This window comes from Magallana gigas, chromosome 1 (genome assembly GCF_963853765.1).
Source record: "Magallana gigas chromosome 1, xbMagGiga1.1, whole genome shotgun sequence".
NCBI lineage: Eukaryota > Metazoa > Mollusca > Bivalvia > Ostreida > Ostreidae > Magallana > Magallana gigas.
Window position 1 is genome coordinate 38146291 of NC_088853.1, and position 24605 is coordinate 38170895.

General features: G+C 33.9%; 1 protein-coding gene across 2 annotated transcripts; it reads right to left on the reverse strand.

Moving 5' to 3' along the window:
• Positions 1 to 7118: 7118 nt before the first annotated feature.
• LOC105318334 (uncharacterized) lies at positions 7119 to 12212 on the reverse strand. 2 transcript variants are annotated; one of them, XM_066066800.1, is made up of 5 exons: positions 12095 to 12212; positions 8994 to 10347; positions 8646 to 8796; positions 8035 to 8384; positions 7119 to 7943 (listed from the first exon to the last, which is right to left on the reverse strand). In XM_066066800.1, the coding sequence occupies exons 2-5, from the start codon at positions 10344 to 10346 to the stop codon at positions 7728 to 7730; spliced, it is 2070 nt and encodes a 689-aa protein (XP_065922872.1). In that variant the 5' UTR covers position 10347; positions 12095 to 12212; the 3' UTR covers positions 7119 to 7727. The 2 variants fall into 2 exon arrangements, with proteins under 2 accessions (XP_065922872.1, XP_034311634.2); XM_034455743.2 differs by lacking the exon at positions 12095 to 12212 and having other exon boundaries at positions 8994 to 10971.
• Between the last annotated feature and the right edge of the window lie 12393 nt (positions 12213 to 24605).

A 24605-nucleotide genomic window follows, 5' to 3' on the forward strand; every position in this document is an offset into this window, starting at 1 on the left:
TTTCGTTGTAGAAGATGACATATTGTCCATGAACAAAACAGTTTGTTGTGAAGACAGGGTGTATCGTGTTTATTGTGAAATTATTGTCCTTAAAACACAACGTTCCCTGTGATATATCCGTGGTATTGGAGACATACACGGAGAATCCAAGTAATTCATCTGCTATGTACTCCCGAAAGGTGGAATCTGTACAAAACGTTATCGATCCAGTGAAAAACAAGTTTATATGATTCTTCTTTACAATATCAACTAAACATTGCTAATTATTATACTTTCATGTTAAATACTGAAATCTGATTGGTCAAGACGCAGTTTGTAATTCGTTCTATTACCCTCAGCGTTAGCAAACCACTTGGCAACGGGTAACACAACAAATTGTTACATGCGCGTAAATTATGCGCGTACGGTTTACCGTAGAATTCACTTCATTTCTATATAAAAACAGTAACATTTTCTTTAAAATTAAGACTTTCAGTATAATAAAATAAATAGTGCCTGTTTGGGAGGGTAACTGTTGAAATAGACACCCCTCGAAAACCATTGTCAACCTCGGCTTCGCGTCGGTTGACAATGGTTGTCTCGGGATGTCAATTTCAACAGTTACCCTCCCAAACAGGCACTATTTATATAATATCAACTGCACTACAGGCGCAACATTTTACACATTCTCCATGCACCTATCAATTAAAATAGCTAATTGTTTAACGCACACTTACATGGAATACATATGTAAGTTTCATATATTTATCGTTTGAAATAACAACACCACCATCATTTATTATAATATCAGATATAATGGTGGGGAGAAATTTCTGAGGGAAAAAAAAGAGTAACGTATTAATGAACAATTTCTATATATATACAAAATTATGATAGCGTATTTTGAACATTTTAACTGGTATTTTTTAACAACACTAGCTGTATATTAATCTGAATAAAAATTATTGGACAAAGATTTAATATCGAAGGTAATATAAAATGTTCAGCAACTATCGAATATCATTGTTGATAGAAAGAGTTGTTAGGAAAAAAATTATATTTAAATAATTAGAACTTCCTTATTTAAAATTATATACGTTTATACATGTACCGAGCGCAGCGACAGGAGAGTGAAGCCCGACTTGCGAAGCGAGGATTACTAGTAACACACATATATATAAGAAAATCAGTAAAACATGAAAGTTAAATAAAAAAAAAATTATGGACGCCGCCATATTGGCAGCTATTTTGTTTTTTAAAAGTTTGATCATTGATTGGCTGGTGCTAATCAATGTTTATTGCCCCTAAACTCGATTAAAATGTTCCAATGTTCCAATAGAAGGTGATTTGAATTTAAAGAAATAAAAGAGAACACCAGATAAAATTCAATAGTGCTCCAATCAAAAACCAAGACTAGTTCTATGTACGTCTTTTCAAATTATCAGATAGGAAATAAAAAAAACATTACAATCAAGAACTGATCTTTTACATACTGAATAATGTATTCAATTTTATTACCGCGGCATTTAGATGAATTAAATTGATTAACAATGAAAGAAGAAAGAAAAAAAAAGTTCGGAATAATTAACGTAACTCTCTTCGGCTATTTCCCAAGACAAAACGTGTACGTTTTACGGCTGAAACATGACGTCATTATGTAGACTGAGCATGCGACGCTTAGATAAACTTTCGCTAATGATTTGAGTAGGCAACCAGGTAGATCATACTGTGTGCGTTTCAAATAAATTTAATTTGTTCTACAAAAAATCAATCTGCACAGTGGTAAATCTGCGCTCGGTCCAACGGTCACACCGTTTAAATAGTATTTAATAGCAATACGATTATGCTAACAAACTGGAATTCAGTCAGTGTCATATATTGCATAAGAGAGTGTGTGGCGAAAAGGGCGGTCTGAACCCTCTCTTAAAAGTTAAGCACTTATAATCGAAACCGTAAAGAACATGAAAAGTCAATTAACGCCTTCTTGTTTAACAAAATATCACTTGAACCGCAATACAAACCTTAAGGTACACCAGTAAATATAATATTATTGATAACCATGGTGGGTTGATAACATGACACATTTCTCAAGTTAATCTATATTTCATAATCCATTTAATATCTGACCGTGAAAAAATTCATATGATTTAGAGGAGCTATACATACGAATGTTTCTTTATCGTGCTAGCGCCTTTTTAACACTTTATCTTATATTGGAAATCATTGGTTTGTTTTAATAAACACCAGAATATTTGTGTTATAGAGATAATTTTCAAAAATATCATATACCTAATTGTCGCTTATAATTCGAAAAAAAATATGCTCTTTACAGAAGGTAAAACTCAAATCGGACCAGTAGTATATCGTGATTGTAAGAATCATATCTTTACATAAATTAATTTTATCTGGTCGCCATGTTAGTCATGAATAGATGTTGGAGATTATTTGTGTTAATCTGCATTTAGGGGGTTTAAGTATACTTTAGTACAATCTGGAAAAAAGGTTAACACGAAGACTGTCGTTTAATTTCTATGTTGTCTACATGTTATGATTCGATAAATTGCGGTGTTAGATGAGAGACAAGTCTGTTTTGTTAAAACTTTGTACGAACTGTTGTCGAATAATTTTGATAGCATTGGACATTTCCGTTATTATACAATCATTATTAATGAAAACTCCATGCCATTTATACCGTTATTTTTTTAACGTTAGTCATGCGTTGATATACCATTTTTGAATAAGTTTTCTCGTTATGTCACAAATGAGATAATTTTATTACTATGCCCTGAAAATTGCTGAATCACACCGGAAACAGTTATATTGCCCTCCCGGAAACAGTTATATTTCACAGAAAATAGTTATATTGCCCTCCCAAAACTGTAATATCACCATCGCGTGCAAGAGTTCTGCATATTAATTACGTCGGGTTCGAAATTCAACGAGCCAGTTGCTAAGCAAACGTAAACAGATCCGCGAATTTTAAACATGTCAGGCCAACGTCTGCGGTTTGTTTATCTAAATTCAAATGAACTCGATAGTTTAATTGATGAAAAAAAATCGGCAAATACGACGAAAGTGATAAACTCAAGCGTGAGTTTTTTTAAAAACATTTGCCTCTGCCTTGTGAATTAAATAAATATGTTGATAACCCGAGTTTGATTTGTTTTGAAAATGTTATATAAAATATATTACATGTCTTCTCGGGCGACAATACCAAAATATCCGTCCCTTGGTGACAGGAAAGCCCTGGGCTTTCCTGTCACCTCGGGGCAAATATTCTAGCATGTCGCCCTCGAAGCCATGTAATATATGTATAATGTATTGGCATAAATGGAAGATGGATGAATTCATAAATTGTGATTCAGAACCTTAAGGTCAGGTATGCGGCTTACAGTGTTAAGGTTTTGTATCAAAACTACGTTCCGTTTAGTTCGTCATAATAAAGTATGTTATAAACTTTAAGATAATTCTATCGGACGAATGTTATAAACATAGAAGGTCAACGTGCATTAGTTCAAGCTGTCATTTTAAGGAAATGTAAATTATTTTGTGAAAAGTATATACATTTTGTATTGGGTGTTGCAAAATCGCGGAATGGAACTAAAAAGGAAAATCTTATCTAATGTTATTTACTTGATATGTTTGTTAATCATGCCAAAAACAATATACTTTATGTATTTTTTTTTGGAAGGATTAGCAATATTGGATTGTTTTTTCAAGGATAATGATTTCTTCAAAATTAACAGTACATGCATTGAACACTATATTCTGTCCAAAAATATCCTCGATTCACATTTTGCTGAATAACTCGATATTTATATATACCTCAGGGTTCAAGTGGTTTTCTTTCATGAGCACGAACAATTTTCATTATTCCAAAACGTATATCCTCTGTAGCTAATCAGCTGGTTTCAATACACGGCTAAAATAAAGGAGACTACAGGGTTTGGCATTTCAACAGACCCGGAAGATAACGATGAAAAATTGTGCAAGGCCTTCTGAGTGACTTCCAAAAAGAGAATAAAAGTGTCAACATTCTCATTGCAAAATATCCGTAAGAAATCTGTTTTCGATCCTGTGAAGTTTTCCGATTAAAAATAAAAATGCGTCAATGAAGTTTTCTTGGATGTTTCCCGTTTCATCAATTTCAATTGCATCTTTTACAGGCATGTGTATTTTTTAGATAGTCCAAATTTGCTGCATGAGGATTTTGGGATCGACAGACTACAGTCCTTATTTATAATCGGAAAATCAAACCAGGCAATGCCTAGAGCTCTATATTCCGATCATATGTATATTGCTGCAGGAATGAACAACAAATGAACAAGTAATGCAAACGTAAACAAAATTGCATTGCTAAGAATACTAGTTTCACTTAGTACTGGGTATTTTAATGTTCAATGTATTTTAAATTTAAATCTCGTCAGGCGTACGGGTTTTTTTTTCATATCAATAATACTGTATTGTTTGTATGATTTAATATCTTATAGAAAACCGTAAATTCAATGTCGATGTAAGTATATACATCATATTGAAATATAAAAATACTCTTAAAACACATGAAAGGCTCTCACTAACTGTGTACGTTACGCTGATATACCAGCAATAACATACACGAATTGTATGTGATATGTTTAATTTACGTTTAATTATGTTAATATTACACAATTCGTATACATTTCATTTCTTTTCCGTTGTGTACTTAACTAACGCCAATTGAATATAATGTTACATGTATATTTGATTTATACGAATATCAATAAGACATGTTGATATTAAACAATTCATATACATTTGATTTTTTTCGTAATGCTACATGTACATTTGATAGAATATTAATAAGACAGCCACATGTTGATAATCATTCATAAGATATGAATAAATGATACAAAGTAAATCGTTAGTGGGCAATCTATACCATTTTAAAGCGATATACGTGATATGATATTTTTTCCGATTTCAGTTCCGTTTTCCGTTCCGCTTTTAGCAACACCGATATTCTATGTGACTACCATAAGGGTTATTTATACCTAAAATGTCATTAATTGTATCATGATTTGTTTCTATTGATTGCTAATGAACTATTTGAAAATAGAATAAAATGGAACAATAGTAAACATTTAGGACTACTACATTTGTATTATGTGAACGGAAATACTTTTATTAAAACCTCTTTTAAGTCCACGGATTTCCAGTAAAAACTTATTTAAGTATATGTGTATTCCCATGTTTCTAAAACCCTTCTTCAAATCATATGTTGCAGACTTCGTTTCTGTAGACATTATTAAAATGCTTGCGGCCTGTTATTTTTCCACTATGAACAACAAAACCCCGCTAAATAAGAAAAAAATGAAATTAATTACGATTTTTTTTCATTTAAATCTTCAAGTCATATCTAACACAAGAGGCCCATGGGCCACATCGCTCACCTGAGCAACAATAGAAATGATTAAATCAGCTGAATGGAGTCATAATGCAAAATATCTGGAAAATGTGATATTTAAGTAATACATGTAGATCCTTTTTTAGCAAAAATTTATTTCCCCTGTATATATTCTTATGTTTATAATCAAGTCAATCTATAACAGGATGATTTTATAGTCATGTTGAGCATTGGAGTACTAAAAAGAGCCTACATAAGTGTTTGTATATGAGGCATAAACCTACATCAAACTTTGTGAGGCCCAAGAATCGTCCAGGGGCTAGAGTCTAAACAATCAGCAACATGTCAAATTCCTTGCATATAAGTAAAACCATATGTGATAACATTTCAGTTTTTGTGAATAATTAAAATATTTTCCTTGTACAACTGGATCCCAAAAGTGGCCCCACACCTCTTCTTAAAATATTGATTTTAATGAATTTAAATCTACACTATCTGAAGCTATTTTTACAAAAGTTACAGCTTTTCTTAGTAAATTTTTTTTTAGAATACATTTTTTAAAGATTCCTATGTAAAAATTTGCAACCCCCACCCCCCTCCACGCTGTGACCCCATTCTAACTCCCGAGGGTCACGATTTTCACAACTTTGAATCTACACTACCTGAGGCTGCTTCCACTTAATTTTAGCTTTTTAAGCCAATTAGTTTTAAAGAAGATTTTTTAGATTTCTAATTGTTTAATCAATATATTGCTATGTTAAAATTCAACCTTCATTGTGGCACCACTCTACCCCCAGGGATCATGATTTTCACAATTTGGAATCAACAATCAACTCTACTTGAGGATGCTTCCACACAAGTTTCAACTTTTCTGGCTGATTGGATTTTTGGGAGTTGATTTTAATCAACTCTCCTATGCAGTTACTCAGAGAAACCGAAAGTGAAACAGTGTTTGGACCTCAGCACAAATCATTCCTGCTGACAAGTCTTAGTTCTTGAAAAAAAATTGATGAATTCGATGTAATGTATGCTAAAGGATTGCTTTTCAGGGAAACTTATTTATAAATACCTTGAATATAGTTAGATTTTAAATGGTTCGAAAAATTTGAATATTTGTTGTAGTCGTATATATTCCTACGCCAGAGTTAAATATAGTCTCGTTCAACTCAACGCTCGGCTGTCTCCGTAAATCCTTGCCAGCCGAGCGTTTGGTTGAACGAGACTAGAGTTCAATATTACTTGGATCCATACAATTTTCGAGAAATATTTCTATCACTGATACATAGTTTGAATGAATTAATTTTGTCTTTAAATATTATTTAACATTATTCATATGGGGGTTTCTCGACATTCTTGTCAAAAAAGTCCAAAAATTCAAATGTACCTACTTCAAATTAGAATAGCATACCATTGATTTTAAAATAAATAAACATCAACAAAATCAACTTCCGTCAGTTTTTCAGTACTTTGATTAGGAGAAGGTTTTCTAAAGACTTTTCTCTATATATTCCTATAAAAAATCCGACCCCCTCCCTTTTGGCCATATTCTACCCACGGGGGCATGATTTTCAGACCTTTCAATACACACTACCTAAGGATGATTCCACTCATTTTTCAGCTTTCCTGGCTGATCTGTGTCTGAGAAGAAGAAAGAGCTAGAGCCACGAAGGGTCAAAATCAGCCTAGTCTCCGAATTTTACGATATAACCAGGAAACAATCTCAGGTCAATATACTTCACAAAAATAAAAGTCTTGGTTTGGGTTGGTCCCTATCCATGCTGAACGACGCATGGAAAGAGCGCTTGTTTAATGTTAAAATTACAAACGTTCAATGACGTGACTGACGTCACATTTATTACATGTCAGAGTTGATAATAAATATCAATGATACTACAACTAACATCAATATAACAATAACACTTTTGCACCAATTTCAACAAACTAGAAACCATTCAACATTAATATACATTGCATGTGGTATAATTAATAAATGAATGCATCATTAAGATCATATACCCGTTTATCTCACGGATATCCAATGCAACACTTTGAAATGTCCATCTTTTCAAGAGAAACATATACTATAGTACTATTATGTGCGCACAATAACTTTTAAGCAATAAGTCTAGCGCAATGAAATAAAATTGTTACTATATGGGTAAAAAATGCAATTACGTAAATAAGAATATCATAGCTAAATATTATATATTATCATTATCTGTTTTTTGCCATCCAATATGTTCACTATTGTTCATAAATTGGGGAAAAAAACCAATGTTGCTTAAATAGTTAAACATCTATAATGAGAAAACTGAGAGACCACGTTACCAATACAAAGTATGTGCAAAAGTAAATTTTAAAGTGTTCATTCTTCTATGGTGCTGTCCTCGCTGTCAGATGCGTCTATTGGTTCTGGAAGGCTGGCTGCGTCTTCGACATAGACCCCCCAGTTCCTAACCCCAATATTCAAAGAGTCCTGTTTGTGTCTGGCATACCCGAGATACCACAGGACGGACGCAACGTGTGCACACACACCAACCACTCTCGCCCCGGTCTTGCACAGACAATACCATGCTGTGACCTGAATCAAAGGAAAAACAAACAGTTAATAGGTTTTAAAACTCTTTGTGATTCTAATTACTTTACTAACAAATAAACAGTTCACACCATACCTCAACTTCGTTGTAGGATATCCACAAGACATGTGCTTTTGAAGACACGTGTCTGCTCTGCATCTTAACTTTTAGAAGTTGTGGATCTTCTCTATGAACGAGGATGTCGTGGTTTCCGTCAAGGTGCTCTTGGATGTAGCACCTTGAGAGTTTAAGCTGGTATGACCCACATGTCATCTCACGTAGCTGTTCCTCGGTCATTTTCGGGAAATCATCGATGGTTGAAGCATCTCTCCACATCGAGGATTTCCTACTGTGCAAGCTCTCTGCCTCCACTCGCTCTTTCAGCACATTGACCTGACGACTAAGATGCAACATTTTAGCCGCCACTGCAACATCGTCGTCATGGGCTATTTAGAAACAATCAAAATAATTTAACTGAAATGTCACTTTATTACAACGGTGGAAAAGTTCCTGTAAAAAGCTTTATGCATATGCGCGAAACCAGAAATTGTTACCGGGAAGGGGGGTGGTTTACCAGGGGAGGAAGGGGGAGGGATACATGACCAATTCTGTTACTTGTACTTTATTGGTTGCATTGAACAAGTCTGAATTTTTACAAGACAATTCTAGTTCCGCGTCGTGCATAATGCATATGTTATTTTAAATACCTGGTGATAGTGGAGGTAAGAATTTGTTAGAGATGGCGCAGACAATTCTTATGTAGTCTCCAATGTAAGGGACTTGGTTTGTTGGGAGAACTTTGTCAAGGTACTTCCACCTCTTTATTCGGGCATTCGCCGACTCCACTACCCATCGCACCTTTAGTTGAAAACATAAAAAAATATTACTATATAACTGTTTAATAATTATGATCAGATATTTTAACAGTTTTAATTAAATATTTCATTGATTAAGAAAAATATTGTCATGGATGTAAGAATCAAAATCTACCAAGCTGAATTTTGATACTAGAATAATCTAATTAGAGCAGTTTTAAACATAAAAACTTCAGTTACCTTTGTAACCAAACGACTAGCATTAGCATCCTCTGTCGACAGTTGCTTATCCCCTCGTTTCATGAAGCATGGCATTTCTGATTTTATCCCCATATCCTCCAGTAGACTTATTGCATCTCTAAAACCCCGGTCGACAACAAATATGTCATTTTCTTGCACCCAGTGTTTAATGTCTTCCAAGTTTGACTTTAGCATATGGGTAAGGATGTTTGCATCATTGTTCTTATTATCTGCGAGGTAAGGTCCAACCGCTGTTACAAAATGGCCTGTTGTCGTTACGACCACCATCGCTTTCACTAACGGTCTTCCTTTGTGGACACTGTACGAACGTCTTTGGAAATGGAAATTGTTACTTTTTTGGATATAGATATAAGTACCATCTAATACTAAAATCACTTGTGAATTCCCAATATCTCCAAACAATGTCTGCGCTAGAGGTTTCGTATGCTTTTCAATTACCTCTTCACGTGATATATGCTGAAGACCCAAGTTCTGTGGAACAAAAGATGCAACGAGAGACTTTCTTACAGATGCTATGGCTCGACGCAAACTAGATTTAGAAATGTTGAAGATGGTTGAAAGTATTTTATTGGAAAGTCCAGATTTCAGTTTGAATAAGAAAATGCCCAAAGATGTTCGTGTGGTCCTAGCGGGTGTGTTTCTAAGATCTTTTAAAGCTGATGCACAGATTTCATCGAAAGCGTCTTTGCATATTCCAGTCAGATTCAAATAATCATTATTTGTCAGGTTGGACGATGTTTCAAAATCAATTCTGCGATTTTCGTTTTGCTGTGCAGCTGTTCGTAAACTTTTGATCAGTTCAGTAATAGACGTCTTGCTAAGGAGTGAGCTATTTGCTGTCTTTATGCTATGCAACATATCGGCTTTAAATTCACCATTTTCCAAATGATTGGGACAACATCGACTACCCGCTGGTACAATAATCTCACAGTTCATGAACACATCAAATCTCGCGTTTGATGGTACCACCACCAGCTTTGGTCCCGGACGCTTACACAAAAAGCACTGTGCATGACTTTTAGGGGTAGAGGGGATCGACAAAGAGATAGAGGGTGGACTTGATAGAGCGCTGGATTTTGGACGTTTTGGTGTGGGAATGTATTCATCGTTGCTTTCATCATTTTTAGCGACAACTTGAATTTTCTGTCTTTCTGCAGCATAGTATTTATGCCTACATCTGTTGCACAATGTGTCATTAGTATCTTTGACTGTAATAAGAAAGGTTTTCTGAAGGAAATGAGTTTCCTGTGTTGTTATTTTACGTCTCTCCCGTGGCTTTGTCCGTTTGTTACACAGTACACATGGAAAAAACTTTGGTCCACCACCGGGCATTCTGTAAAGGAAAGTCGTGAAGTTTCGGTCGTAAAGTATTTAATCTTAAGACTATGCAAAAACTTCTGACTGAGAAAACACCATTTTATTACTGAGTATGTGTATGAGCGTCGAAAATTATCGGAATTATGCTGTTAAAGCCACAAATAAAACTGAATGGCAGAAAAAGATTATACCACATTTTTTTTCAATAATGACATTACTTTATGAACCAAAAAAAAATACTGATACATATAGATGTCATCATTTCGCCAATATTTAGAGGCCAAGTATAAAAAATAAAATAAATATTATTCATCGATAAAAAATATCAAGTATAAGACTTCAAGTAATGCTATTTAAAATTTTACATCAGCGACACATAGTATATTAAATTACATTTATCTATTCTTATGATTCATCATTATGGAATCATTACTAGATAATCACAAAACATTGTGTAACATTTCTAGCTTTATATCAGGACAGGCTTACACTGTCGTTTAAGGTAAATAAACTAATTATCACAATATCAAATAGAGTGAGTGGTTTATTAGTTTTCTGCTTGTTATTTTATTCATGTTTGTCAGACATGTCATCTTTTTTTTTGAAGAGGCAAATTATTTGACAAGCAAATAAACATTAAAATAAATTTTAAAAAATCACTAATCAACAAAATCCGAATCACCGGGGAAGGGGGGGGGGTGGTTGTTGGTGGCTGCAATACTAGTTGGTTCATAAAACTTTAAATAATGCATTCGCGTATCTAGAGTGGGATGGTCCGGACCCTCCCCTGGAAATTCAAATGTATTGATTTCACATTAAGGGAAATTATCAAAAATAGGTGTCAGGCCCCTTCAACCCCACCCGCTAAAAACAAAGAAATCTCCACAAAAAAGTCTGGATTCAGGTAATTTTAGTTCCATCAATTTCACTACAATTTTCTACATGCTCCTAGAGTATTGGGGGCATCTTTAAAATTAAATTTACAATTTGTAAATTTGGAAATAAATATTTACTGCGTGAGAAAATGGGAGAGCACCCCCTCCCTCCCCCTTCCCACCCTGCCACTAGCCTGTTATACAATCATAGGAAAGCAGTTGATAGATAAAACGTGCAAATAATATCATGCATTATACGCTGTAAACTAACTATATGCTATATGCTAAGAATCTCTCTCTCTCTCTCTCTCTCTCTCTCTCTCTCTCTCTCTCTCTCTCTCTCTCTCTCTCTCTCTCTCAAGAGGCGTAACTCAAAGGGAAAAAAACCTAGTACACTCCCTTTGTATTTTCATTTTCGTTTCCTATGTAAACAGTGTAGGTGATGAATTGCAGACGATGATCGATCTGGTTAATTAAAATCACTAGATAACGCATGGAGTTACCAGATTTACACCTTTGATGGTAACTATTATTGATTTTGTATTGTAAAATTACAAACATAACGGTACAGAACTTTAGATGCAGATCATGTAAATATTTGTTATATAGGCTATAATTCGAATTTCCTATGTTCAATTGTAAGTACATTTCGTTGTCTGAGATCTGATTTCGTTTACACATTGATTTCATAGATTATCGTTGACTTAAAATGATAACACTAACTTTTAATATGGGATGTTTGCTTTAACATTACTCTAAATGACGACTTCGATAAATAGACCTACACTACGTATTGTAGATGCAGACGTCATGAATGTGCATGAACCATGTTATTACAGTTAATGTAAAGTGGTTAGGCCTATATGATCTGTGTAAATTGATACGTACATTCAAGTCGTTGTATCCATGGTATATCTATGTGTCCTCCATCTTCTAAGCTTGTGTTTTTCGCAATCTTGAACAGAATTTTGGCTATGTGAAATCTAGTAGCCTACATCATTTCGAGTTATCTCCCGTTGAGTGACCATGGCGACACGGTGCCGATGGTAGGAATTCGGAAAAGCATCAATCGAAAGTTTACAATATGCCTATTGATATATTTTTTTTTATTTCAAGCATCATCATATTAATAAGTGAAGTTCCACAATTTAATAGAAAAAAATATCGGTCAGAACACTGGCTAATATATAACGCTATATAGGCCTATAGGGCCTGTTATAAATGGAACGACCAGATTTCATTAATATATTATTATTCCCAATAAAACTAAGAAATAAAGCAATCCCATACATTTTATTTACATGTATTTGCAATAAACACCGTTTTTCAATTAGACCAACATTGTAACACCGTTATTATATATAAAACAATAGGGTTTCCCCGGGATTTTATCGTTCTGAGGATTTTGACGCTGAAAGAAAAGTTCGATTTTCGACGTGGCCACACCTATCGAACAAAATTAAAGTAAGCATTATTTATGCCTTTTTAAATGTCCTTTAAAATGACATATTCTTTATTTTGTTCGAAGGGTGTGGCCATCACGAAAATTTGAAGTAAAGACGAAAAAACTGATACTTTTTTAATGAAAAGCAGCAACGAGCGCGTGTTTAGACGTGTACAGTGCAGTTGTGACGTCATACAATAATTTTTGTGTACTACAGATTTAGAGCTCATTACTTATAAGTAATATTTTTATTATTATTTTCCTCCTTGGCTTGTTTCATTTTTCATGAAAAAATTAGGCTGATTTTGACCTTTCGTGGCTTTAGCTCTTTAAAGACTGTTCTCTATAATATCCCTATGTACAATTTCAACCCATTGTAGTCCCACTCTACTTCCGAGGGTAGACTTTCACAGGAATTTGACTTTCAAGTTAAAATAAAAATGTAAATGTAAATGGTGCACCTGGAAATGAAAAATGAGAAATAAAAACTAGACACGATCTCGTTGCGAGCAACGAGGAGGTCTTCCGTCCGATTTTTAGAATATGCAATGACCTTACTCTTGACCTTCATCAACGAAACGTAATCGGAAAAGGAGGCGGGATCTATGAGTAATGGGTGAAAGACTATCTATCCCTTTGGTGTCCCTTATTTGAGGGCTCAGCTCCTTTTCATTCATTTTAGTCAAAAGGTATTTTTGTGCACCACTAATAAGTATTTAGAAATTGGTTACCGTTTTTGAGATATCTGGGAAAAATCGTTTTGATATCCGGTCCTAAAACTCCTTTTAGGGTCCAGATAAAAACAATATATATGGTTGTACATTGTTAAGCTCAATATTTTGAGCATCTATTGTTAAATATTGCTTTCCAAAGTTTTCCCCTATTTTGGGATATTAAACATCAAAGCTTTAGACCTCTGGTCCCTTAAAATCCCTAATTACGTAACATAAGTGTAAATGATTGCCATGTACAGGTACATAACATTAGAATGAACATAATTGCTTCTATAACGTATCACCAAATATTTAACAGTAACAAGTTATCATTAATAGACTTAAGAGCCCCCTCAGCCCCTTATTAGAAGGACCAGCACCTTTTTCATGATTTCAAATGAAAGCTTTTGTCAATTCTAACACTTTTTGTTCAACTAGCAATTACAAATTTTGTACCGTTCTCGAGATATCTTGAGAGGGTCGTGTTAGGGGCCAGCCCTGTATCTCCTTTTAGGGACCGCATAACAAAGAAATTATAGTTGATTATTATTAAGCTCTATATTTTGAGCATCTTTTGTTAAATATTTCTTATCGAAATGTTTCTTCATTTTGAGATATTATGCATTAAAGTTTTGGACTTCTGGCCCCTTAAAAATTACTAATTACGTAACATAGAAGTAAATGATTGCCATGTATAGGTAAATAACCTAAGAATGAACATAATTGCTTCTAAAATGCATCACAAAATATTTCACGGTAAAAAGTTATTATTAAAATACTTTAGAGCCCTCTCAGCCCCCTATTTGAAGGGCCAGCCCCTTTTTCATGATCTCAAATGAAAGCTCTTGATTTGATTAAGTTTTTTTGTTCTACATGTTTTAACAAAATGTTCTCATGAAAAGAGATATTCAAAGAAAACCAAGAAAAATCATGACGCCTTTTTTATCCTAATTTTCAAGCTCGGGCGAGCTTCGGCGCTCTTTGAGATAAAGATGATTAATGACCATTAGACACTATTTCAGTCTTTCGTCTATCAGCCCTGAAAAGTTCAACATCATATCTTAAATGGTAAAAGAGGAGTTCTCGTGACAAAATACCCCTATAAAAACCGATAAATCCATGATATCTCAAGACAGGAAGTGACGTCATAATCAAAAAAAATTTACAACAAGGTTCAGATCAATACCTATCAGAACTGAAAATTTGACGTAAATCAGTTGAGCCGTTTCCAAGAAATCGCGTGCACAAAATCGGTAAAAAAAAAAAAAATAATATTAGGGAAAAAGAAACCTAAGAAAAACAATAAGGTCTTCCGTTGGAAACGGAAGACCTTAATAATCATTATTTCCGTAAGTTTGTAAGGTGTTCAAAACACAGGAGCAATGAGAAGCGTAAAATGGCGTTGCGAAAAGTTTGCGGTTGCGCCGGGTCACTAAACGAAGTAACGTCAATTTGCTTACCAGGAATGATCTAGTCATGCCATGGACAAGAAACTTTTCACATTGGTAAAGTATATCCTTATTTACGTTTTGGTGAAATTTCAAGGGTTTATCTTTTTTCCTTAAAGAATAAGAGAAAATGGCTCAATAGTTTCCGAACAACATTCGTACACCCACAATTTTGTTGAATGTAATGAACAGTTGCCCAAGGCAATGTTGGAAAATTAAAGTTGTGAAATTGTCGCGAATTGATTCAACTGAAATGTCAGTTGTGTATATCAATATGTTAAAAAACATCATTTTAAAAGAAAAACTATAAAGCATCAAACACTATCAAAGTTTTAACGCAACATATTGTTACATGTAGTGTAACAGGGGCCCGAGACAATGTTTGAACTATTTCACAAATTTAGAATAAGATGAAGTTAATTTCATGTACATGCATTCAACAACATCTATAAAGATACATGCATATATTTAATGAAGTTTACTAGCTAAATGTGCTTCATAAATTAGGATTTTCTAGATAAGCGATGGTGTTACTTATTATTGTATAGTTTTTGTGTAAATTAGTATCTCTATTTTGAAAATGGAAATTTGATATCAGTTTGAGAGTTCTTTTAATTGACAGAGATATACCAACTAAAAAAAAACCAAAAAACAAAAAACTACACTTATACATGTACCGTGTCTGGTATTATTATGATTTTAAAGATAACCGTTCCTTGGTTTGATACGTAATCAAAGTCAAGAACTGTCTGTCTCGTCTATATCACAGCTGAATCTTACAGATGATGTGAACTACCTACTGCAGGATTGTACACGTGGCATTTTCAGTCGAAGAACGATGTTTGTGTAGTGTGACGTCAAATAAAATTTATTGTACAGTGAAGTAAGTTTTAAACACTGCCTTATTCTACCCACTAAGTTTTGGATTTGTTCTTTCAATCTAAATTGCTAATAAAGGCCACCAATTTGAGTATGAACTTTTTTTTCTATTATTCATTCATATACAGGCTTAAACACGAAAGAGATTAACAATAACTAGATGCTGTCATTAGACAGTAATACCCGCACCATGTGTTTGCCCCTAAATAACACTGTTTGGTACCAGTTTAATTAAATATGAAGGCTATATGCAAGCTCCGGTAATACAATTAAAATTTATAATTTTCATAACTGAAGGATGAAATCCCTTCACATCGTGACATGAGCAGCACTTTATGTGCAATTTGAGGTAGAACTGTTTGCAGTGAATTTTCAGTTAATCAATAATCTGAACATTTTATGTCATAGAAAGTATAATGGTCTATATAATTATTACAAACAAAATTGAAAATTGAATTATACCCCCTCCCCGTGGCGGTTGCCGGTTTTAGATTTGCTTTTGTGTGCCTACATGAACATCATCGTGTGCACAGATTTAGAGAAGGGGTGGGAATGAGGGGTCCAGACCCCCCCCCCTTCCCCATGAAAATTCATTTATATCAATTGTAAAATTATCAAAAATACACCTTGGACCCCAGTGCTCTTACAGACATGTAAACGCTCTAACCCATTGCGCTTCAATGTTAGGTAACATTATTTGGGGGGTAAATATTTAATCCATATTTAATATACTTTTTTGTTTATCTCAATAGAAAGTATACATGTACATCACAATATGCAGGTGTTCTGCACCACCTTAAAGCTGTTATTTACCTAATAAAATAGTGCAAGTGGATTTGAATAGGTCATAAAAATACATGCATGTTACAAATGAATGATCTTTGTCTGAAGTTACGTACACAACACAGGTCTGCATGTCTCATTAGCGGATACAAGTTTCAGCCAGCTCTTCGATTAGATGGGTTCACGTGTATACATACATGAGTGTTGCTAAAACGCAGAACGGAAAACGGAATGGAAAGCGGAACGGAAGGGAAAACGGAAAATCTTATCTAATGTTATTTACCTCATAGATTTGGTGATCATGCTAAAACGATATACTTTTTGTACCCTTTTAGATTATTTATTCAAGAATATAATCGGAAAATCAAACCAGGCAACGTCTAGAACTCTCTATTCGGATCATATGTATATAGCTGCTGGAATAAACAACTGCTTAGTAATGCAAACGTAAACAAAATTGCATTGCTAAAAATACTAGTTTCACAAATTACTAGTTTCACAAATTACCGGGTATTTTAATGTTTACTGTATTTTGATTTTTAATGTCGTCAGTCCTACGGTTTTTTTCTTCCATCTCAATGATACTGTATCATCTGTATGATAAAAGATCGTCAAGAACACCGAGAATTCAATTTTGATGTAAGTATATACATGTACATCATATTTGAAATATAAAAAAAACTCAAAACACGCATAAAATGCTTTCGATAACTGTGTACGTTACGCTGATATGCCAGCAATACCATATAAGTAAATATAAGTAAAAAGTTATAGCTAATTTGCTCGTTTAATCATGTTAATGTTTCACAATTCGTATACATTTGATTTTTCCGTTTCGTACTCAACTAAAGCCGAATGAATACAATGCTATAATTGATAGACATTCATATGAATATTAATAAGATAACAACATGTTGATAATCATTCATTAGAGATAAATAAAAGATACAAAGTAAATCGTTTCTGGCAAGTCTATACCCTTTTTAAGCGATAAACGTGATGATATTTTCCATTACGTTCCGCTTTCCGTTCCGTTTTCCGTTCCGCGTTTTAGCAACACCCATACATACATGTCTGTGTTTTCCGTATGCAGAAAAGGATTAGTTAAGCTCAGCTAAAGGAATTCATTATTGTGTTTTAATTGTATTATCATTATGATGTTGACCAATTTAGATAAGCATAATACACGTAGTAGCAGTAGCACAATATAATGAGATGCCAGCATACATATATAAGTTCTACTTTCACTTTCTAAATGGGATCTTCCTTTGACAGCATACTGTATCATCATCTTTTAATATTTAAATAAGCATACCTATCCTATCGCATTTGTAAAGTTTCCGGCATTTTAGTTGCAAAAGTTATTTTTTTTATTTGTCAGACTGCATGCACTATTGAGTTGACCCCACATTGACCCTGTATAAACAATTTCTTATTAAATTTGTGTATTACATGTAAGTAGGTGTAGACACTTATCATTTTTATATGAGTTATCAAAGGAAGTATATATATTAAGCCCCCTGTAAGACACCCTAACATTTTCGAACGAGAGATAATAATGTATTTTATCTTATTCATATGTTATACAGTAGTGTTTGACCCATGTGGGTAATTCCTAGCCTAATGATGTCACTGCTTTGTTTAGGAGACTTTACGATTGCCCAAAATAGGCGAATACACATGAAAGTGATGCATATAACATTTTGTTTATAAATTTTAAAAATTGAATTAAGCAATTTCCAAAATGATAATGTGAATCACGAGAGAAAAAGCAATCAAGAAATGATTTAAAATTTGCTACTGTACCCATGTAAGAATGTATTAAGAAGACTGAGTCTTTATAACAAGGTTAGATTGGGGGGGGGGGGGGTGAATGTGGAGTATATACATTTATAATTTGAATCCTTTATTGTTATTAATTATGACTTGTCAGTGAATACTACTTATTGATCCAAAGGTAGAAATATGACCTCAGATCATATCTCAATAGATCATTTGTCAATTATGCAAGGTGTAATATAATTTTTTACCAGTTTATAAAAGTTTTTAGACACCCAAATTATATTTTGATTTTAATAGATCATTCGACAAGGGAGGGGGGAGAGGGGGGGGGGAGAACAGTTTATATTTGAGTTTGTTTGGGAGTGGGGGTTCCAAGTCATATATTTGACAATTTTTTAATGTAATTTAAAATAAGACTAAGCCATACTACAGTCATGAACATGAATAGTATAGACCAAAACACAAACTAATACATGTACATGTATATATACATAGGAGGTATTACAAAACAGATGATTGATCTATATCTGGGTTCTTTAATTGAATCATATATCATGTACATATTATATTATTGTTTCTTTGTTCAAGGCATTTAAGATTGTATGTAGGTCATGATCCCAAGTGCTCTTCCTGAAATGATTAAATATCATAAAAACCATTGAGATCCCCACCTTAATCCAAAGATATTATTCCTCCTTAGGTCATGCAGGCGCATCAGATCATTATGGCATGTAAGTCATGACCCTAAGGGGTCATCCTGACCCCCTTAGAATCAGAAATTGTCAATTATCTTTAAATTACCGGTATTGATGTTTGATAATCATATTTCTATTTAATCTTTATTATTAAGTCTCCCGAATGAAATTTGGAGACTTATTGTTTTTGTACGGTTCTTAATACATGTATTCTTATATTCTTCATCTTCTTTTTCTTCTTTCCTGCTCTGAACTTGTTTCTCAGAGATGGATGAACATAAATGTACAAAACTCTAGGATATGATAGGCCTGCATATCTAGTTGTGCACCCTGGTTTGATTTTTCTCATTTTGGGTTAGACAACCACTTTTCGGGGGGGGGGGGGGGGAGAGGGGGGGAGGGGGGGTGTCAAAAGGGTGTGGGGTCTAACATTGAACCTTGTATGAAGAATCGAAGACTCTATTGTAAATGGTAACTTGAAAACGGACAAAGATAGTAATATAGGGTTTTCATCATATATTCAATCATATATTGGCTGTTACTGGCAATATATAGGGTTTATTAGATCTGACCCCTGAGGTCATCCCCATCCCCCAAGAATTTGAAATTACCATATATCTCAGAAACTGTTATAATCATGACCCCTAAACCATATATATTCATGTTTCTGATGTGAAAGGGCATCAAATGTTATGTAGGTCATGGACCCTGTGGGTGGTCCTGACCCCCTCTAACAGCAAGTCCCTTAATATCTTCAAAACAGTTGAGATCCCCACCCTTAAACCATATATATTCTTGTTAAACGGTAAACGGTATGTAGGTCATGGGCCCCGGGGGTGGTCATGACCCCCCTTGAACGGGAAGTGCACGAATATCTCGAAAACGGTTGAGATCCCCACCCCTTAACCATATATATTCTTGATCCTTAAAGGGCATCAACAAGTATAATGGGCCTCAGAGTTAAATTTAATTTTTCAAAACCGTAATGCAAATCTATGGAACAGTTCCTAGCATATCCCAAGATATGATGTGTCTATCCATTAAATCATAAAAAGAGTTCTAGGATCTATGTTTTTTTTAAGTTATAAACGTCAATTTTCTGCTACTTTTTTACTCCCTGGATTAAATTTATATTTTTAAAACCTTACTGCACATCTATAGAACAGTCTCTATCATATCCCAAGATATGATTGTCTATCCATTAAATCATAAGAGGAGCTCTTGGATAATTTTTGATTTTTTTTTTTAGTGATAAACGTCAATTTTTTTCTACTATTTGACTCCCTGGATGATGTTTAAATTTTTAAAACCTTATTGCACATCTATAGGACAGCCCCAATTATATCCCAAGAGATGAAGTAGGTACTCCACAAGTTGTAAGAGGAGTTCTGGGAACCATATTTTTTTTGGCAAAAAAACGTCATTTTTTGTTGCCCTCTGATCCTCTTAATAAAAAAATATTCTAGAACCTGATCACGCCTCAATATGACACCCCCAATCATATTCTAGAATATCATTTGGCTACTGCCAAAAAAAAAGACGTTTTTGAAACCAGTTTTTTAATTTTTTAGCCATTAAATGATCCCCAGGACAAAATTGAAAATTCCGAAACCTTATTGTGCATCTCTAGGATATACTAAAGCATATTCCAAAAGATGATTTGTCTACTTTTGAAAATGTAGGAGGAGTTCGAGGAAGAAGGTTTTTTGTGAAAAAACGTCATTTTTTACCAATTATTTGACCCCCAGGACTAACAGAGATTTTTTGAAACCTTTTTGCAAAACAACATGATACCCCAAATCAAGCTCAAAGAGTTCAGTTTGCTGGTTTATAAGATGTAAGAGCAGTTTGAGAAAGTAAAACGTGACAGACGGACAGAACAGGGTAACAACAATATACCCGAACTTTCTTTAGAAAGTGCGGGTATAAAAATGTGTAATAAATTGATAAGTAGACCTAGTGCGCAGTCCCCCCCCCCCACACACACATATAGCAATAAATATAATTCTTTCACGATTTTGAAAAGTATGTATTATTCACCATACTGTCAAGATTTTTTTTAACAAGGTTGCCCCCCCCCTTTCAAAAACAATGTTACGTCCACCATAGTTCGTATTGAATAAGGAAAACAGCTTTTATATTCTATAAATTCAGCACCAATTGGGAAACTTGGCATGGTTTTTTTTTTAATCTATGCAAGTGGAGATCCAGAAGAATTTTTTTTTCAAAATGTTGAACTTTCTGGATTTAGAAATATTTTCCATCCGATTGAATTTTGATATTTCTTGTCACCGTAAATGGCGAGACAAGAAAGGGAAAATCCGAGCTCTGTCTGTCTTGTATAGTTTTAATGAAATGGCCAGTTAAAGAATTCATTTGTAACCTAGCACGAGAAACACGGATATCCATTTTTGAATGTTTACGATGCGCAATAGAGACTGACAAGTTGAATCAAAATGTTTATGCATGCATATGAACTCCTCAAATTAAATGTGTATGTCAAAACAAACCTGAAGTGCAATGGTTTTGCTTTTGTTTCTTTTAATACCATCAATAAAAATAAGTGACACTAATCGAACATTAACATTAAATTAAGAAAAAAAATACACCCTTTGTAAAACATCTTTAAGTCAAATTCGGTTCACCAACCCCCCCCCCCCCCCCCCCCCGTTCATCGAGCAAATATTGGCCGCCCCAATACGAAGTACCTTCTAACGTTCTCTCTCTCTCTCTCTCTCTCTCTCTCTCTTTTGCTCTCTGTCTACCGTCTCTCTCTCTCTTTCTCTCTATCTTCCTCTCTCTCTCATGTTTAGTGGTACTAAACGTAGCATGCGGTATTATTGCCAGTGTTTAAAATTTCATTTTTTATAGATTATTAATTGTCTTGTTTCTGATTCGAAGTCTATGAAAAAAAATACTGCGTATGATAGACGATGTACTGTTTCCTTTGAGTACAAGTACAGATGTCTAAATTACAAAAAAACATTATATTGTTTGTCAGGGATCAGGAAAAACCGCGGAACAAACAAACAAGGCTCAGACTATACACGCGACAAAGTGACAGCTGTAAACGGCGGGGAATTACACCGTAAAACAAAGGAGTTTTGAATGTTTATGTTAATATAAAAAGTGATTTCGCCTTGATTCATCAAATCATAGTAAAGTTCATGATTATTGAACAAGGACTACATTTATATATTTATGTAAGAAATTTGAACAGCGATCAAAATTGGTTTATTTTATATTTTACTCGAGCTTGTAAATGAAATTCTAATTGTAGTGTTCTATTCTGTTTTCCTTACCAATGGAGAGAGAGAGAGAGAGAGAGAGAGAGAGTAGTCATGGAGTTATATAACCTTACACCAATTTAATGTGTAAGCATTATAATAGTTTACCGATACATATGTTTTCTTTTCCATACGGTACAAGAATATCCGATATGATATAACAAAATAGATCTACACTGTCTGGTTTAAAATTAGAAATACCGGTAATTGAATATATGAATGTTCATTAGTCAAATATGTTCAGTTAGGGCGACTAAAATGATTAATTCAATGAATGAAAATAAAAATGAACATGACTATTTATTTTAAAAACATTACATTTTACGGCCGACTATTATTTCATTTTAGAAGAATACCTTAAATGTTAACGGCTTTTTTTAAATTTTGTTTAATAATGAATTAAGTAAAACATGGTGCCTCTCGTTTTCCACATGTTAAACCAGTATACAGTGGATATATAATAAGTATAGACAAGGCTAGCTTTTTAAAAAGCTAAGAAAGTCAACCAGCGGGATTTTAATTTTAGGACTAAAGTGAAGTTTTCAGAACAACAAAAATATGTAATTGCACATTTAGTTAAGGTTTTCCGCTCTCAGCGGAAAACCTTACTATTATTCTCAAAAATTTTCAAATTTCTTATTATTTGTTTTTTCTTCTAGACGCCAACTTTGATCCTTAATATCTCGCTCGTTTGTTCACCGATTGTTTTGAAATTTTCAGGACTGATAGCATGCCGCGTGATGTTGTCGTTGCATATTTTAGTTGAGGAAAATCCCTATCCGGTTTTTAATTCCCCTTTTAGTAAAATTTAACGACTTCTTTTGTCCAGGGGGTTTAGCTTTAACGATGACTTGCAGAGTCTCAAAGATGGGCTGGTTTGGAAGCTAATACATTGAATTTGTGCGAGATATATTTTATTTATTATTTGAATGCAAATAAAAGGGTTGGTATAGATGTTGAAACAAAGGTAAGAAAAAAAAATCAAAAAAAATTCGCGTATTTTCCGTGTTAGTTTTCTACCTGATAAAAATTTGTTATAACATGTATTTTAAAAGTTCTTGGTCGTACCCAGACCTTTCATTCGGTATACCGAAAAAGGGGCTGGCCCTTATAATTAGGGAGTTAGAGGCGTCCAAAGTTTCTTGTTAATAACTTAAAAAGGAATAAACATTTCTAATGCATTTTTGAAGGAAAGTTGTAAAGAAATTAATTTTGAATCCTTCTATAGTATTCAATTTAATGTTTTCGTAATTTATAGTCTGTATTTGCAGAAACAATTGCTGTCAGTTCGGTCCATTTTTGTGGGGGTGCGCACGTTTATGAGGTTACGAAAGGGCTTCTTGTAATGCACTAACTGATACATGTAGCGCGCAAAAATAATTCCACATAAAATTCCCAAATGTTTTTATAGATATGTACATTTTCATTTCATATAGATAAACCTCTTTGACCTTATTTTGTTGTTTGTTTCATAACTGTGCCCCTGTCTATATTTAGATGCATTACGAGACTCAGGTAACCGATCGATAAGAGAGTCGCTAGCTGTATTCAGGCCGTCGCCTAGACGACAGTGTATGTGCTTGTAGAGCTGGACGTACACGTTTAACGCCCCACTGTATTACTGTAACAGAGACATTTTGAATTGTTGAATTGTTTCAGTACTGGGAGATTTGTTAATAAAATGGTTCCAATGCATGGTAATTAAACTCAACTTTTCTACAATACGTATACAAGGCCATCATATAAAGCACAATGTGTATTACTGACATGACAAATGTACGCTGGCAATTTAAACGAACTCGGGATTGCTCCCGATAGAACAATTCTTTTAAAGCAAAAAAAAAAAATACTGATTTGCGATGGATATAATATAATTATCATCGTGGAGATGATTTTAAAAAGTGAACTTAATATTCGTATACGATAATATTTGAATCCAAAGCCGCTAGTTTTAAGTTACGGTTATTAGGGATATTAATTATGATATGCCCCGCGTTTCAGGTTTTGTACTTGCAAAACATCTACAAACGAAAATACCAAACAACCTTCAGCTGCAACTTATAAATTATTTATTCCATACACAATTCTAAAGAGGTAATTAAATAAATTTTATAAATGCTTTATACTTGTATTTGCTATCTTCCATAGAAAAAAGTGGCATGGAAAAAATGTTGTTCAATGTTCATCAATTACGCTGTAGCCTTAGCAATCGAAAATAATTAACAAACTGTATAGTGATAAATTGACATATCAACAAACATTCAGACCCGCAATGTGTTTTCCTACAAGTTCTATAAAACGTAGACTCAATGACTGAATTCTTTACCGTTTTCCGTCTGGGTTATTTTGAATCACGTGTGTACGTTAT

What these genes read in the sequence shown, in the direction of transcription:
- LOC105318334 (XM_066066800.1), bottom strand. Translation starts at nt 10,346, where the DNA reads ATGCCCGGTGGTGGACCAAAGTTTTTTCCATGTGTACTGTGTAACAAA. An exon ending in CTTACCTCCACTATCACCAG is followed by an intron (nt 8,385 to 8,645) that starts GTATTTAAAATA and finishes GTTTCTAAATAG; the next exon opens with CCCATGACGACGATGTTGCA. An exon ending in TATCCTACAACGAAGTTGAG is followed by an intron (nt 7,944 to 8,034) that starts GTATGGTGTGAA and finishes CCTTTGATTCAG; the next exon opens with GTCACAGCATGGTATTGTCT.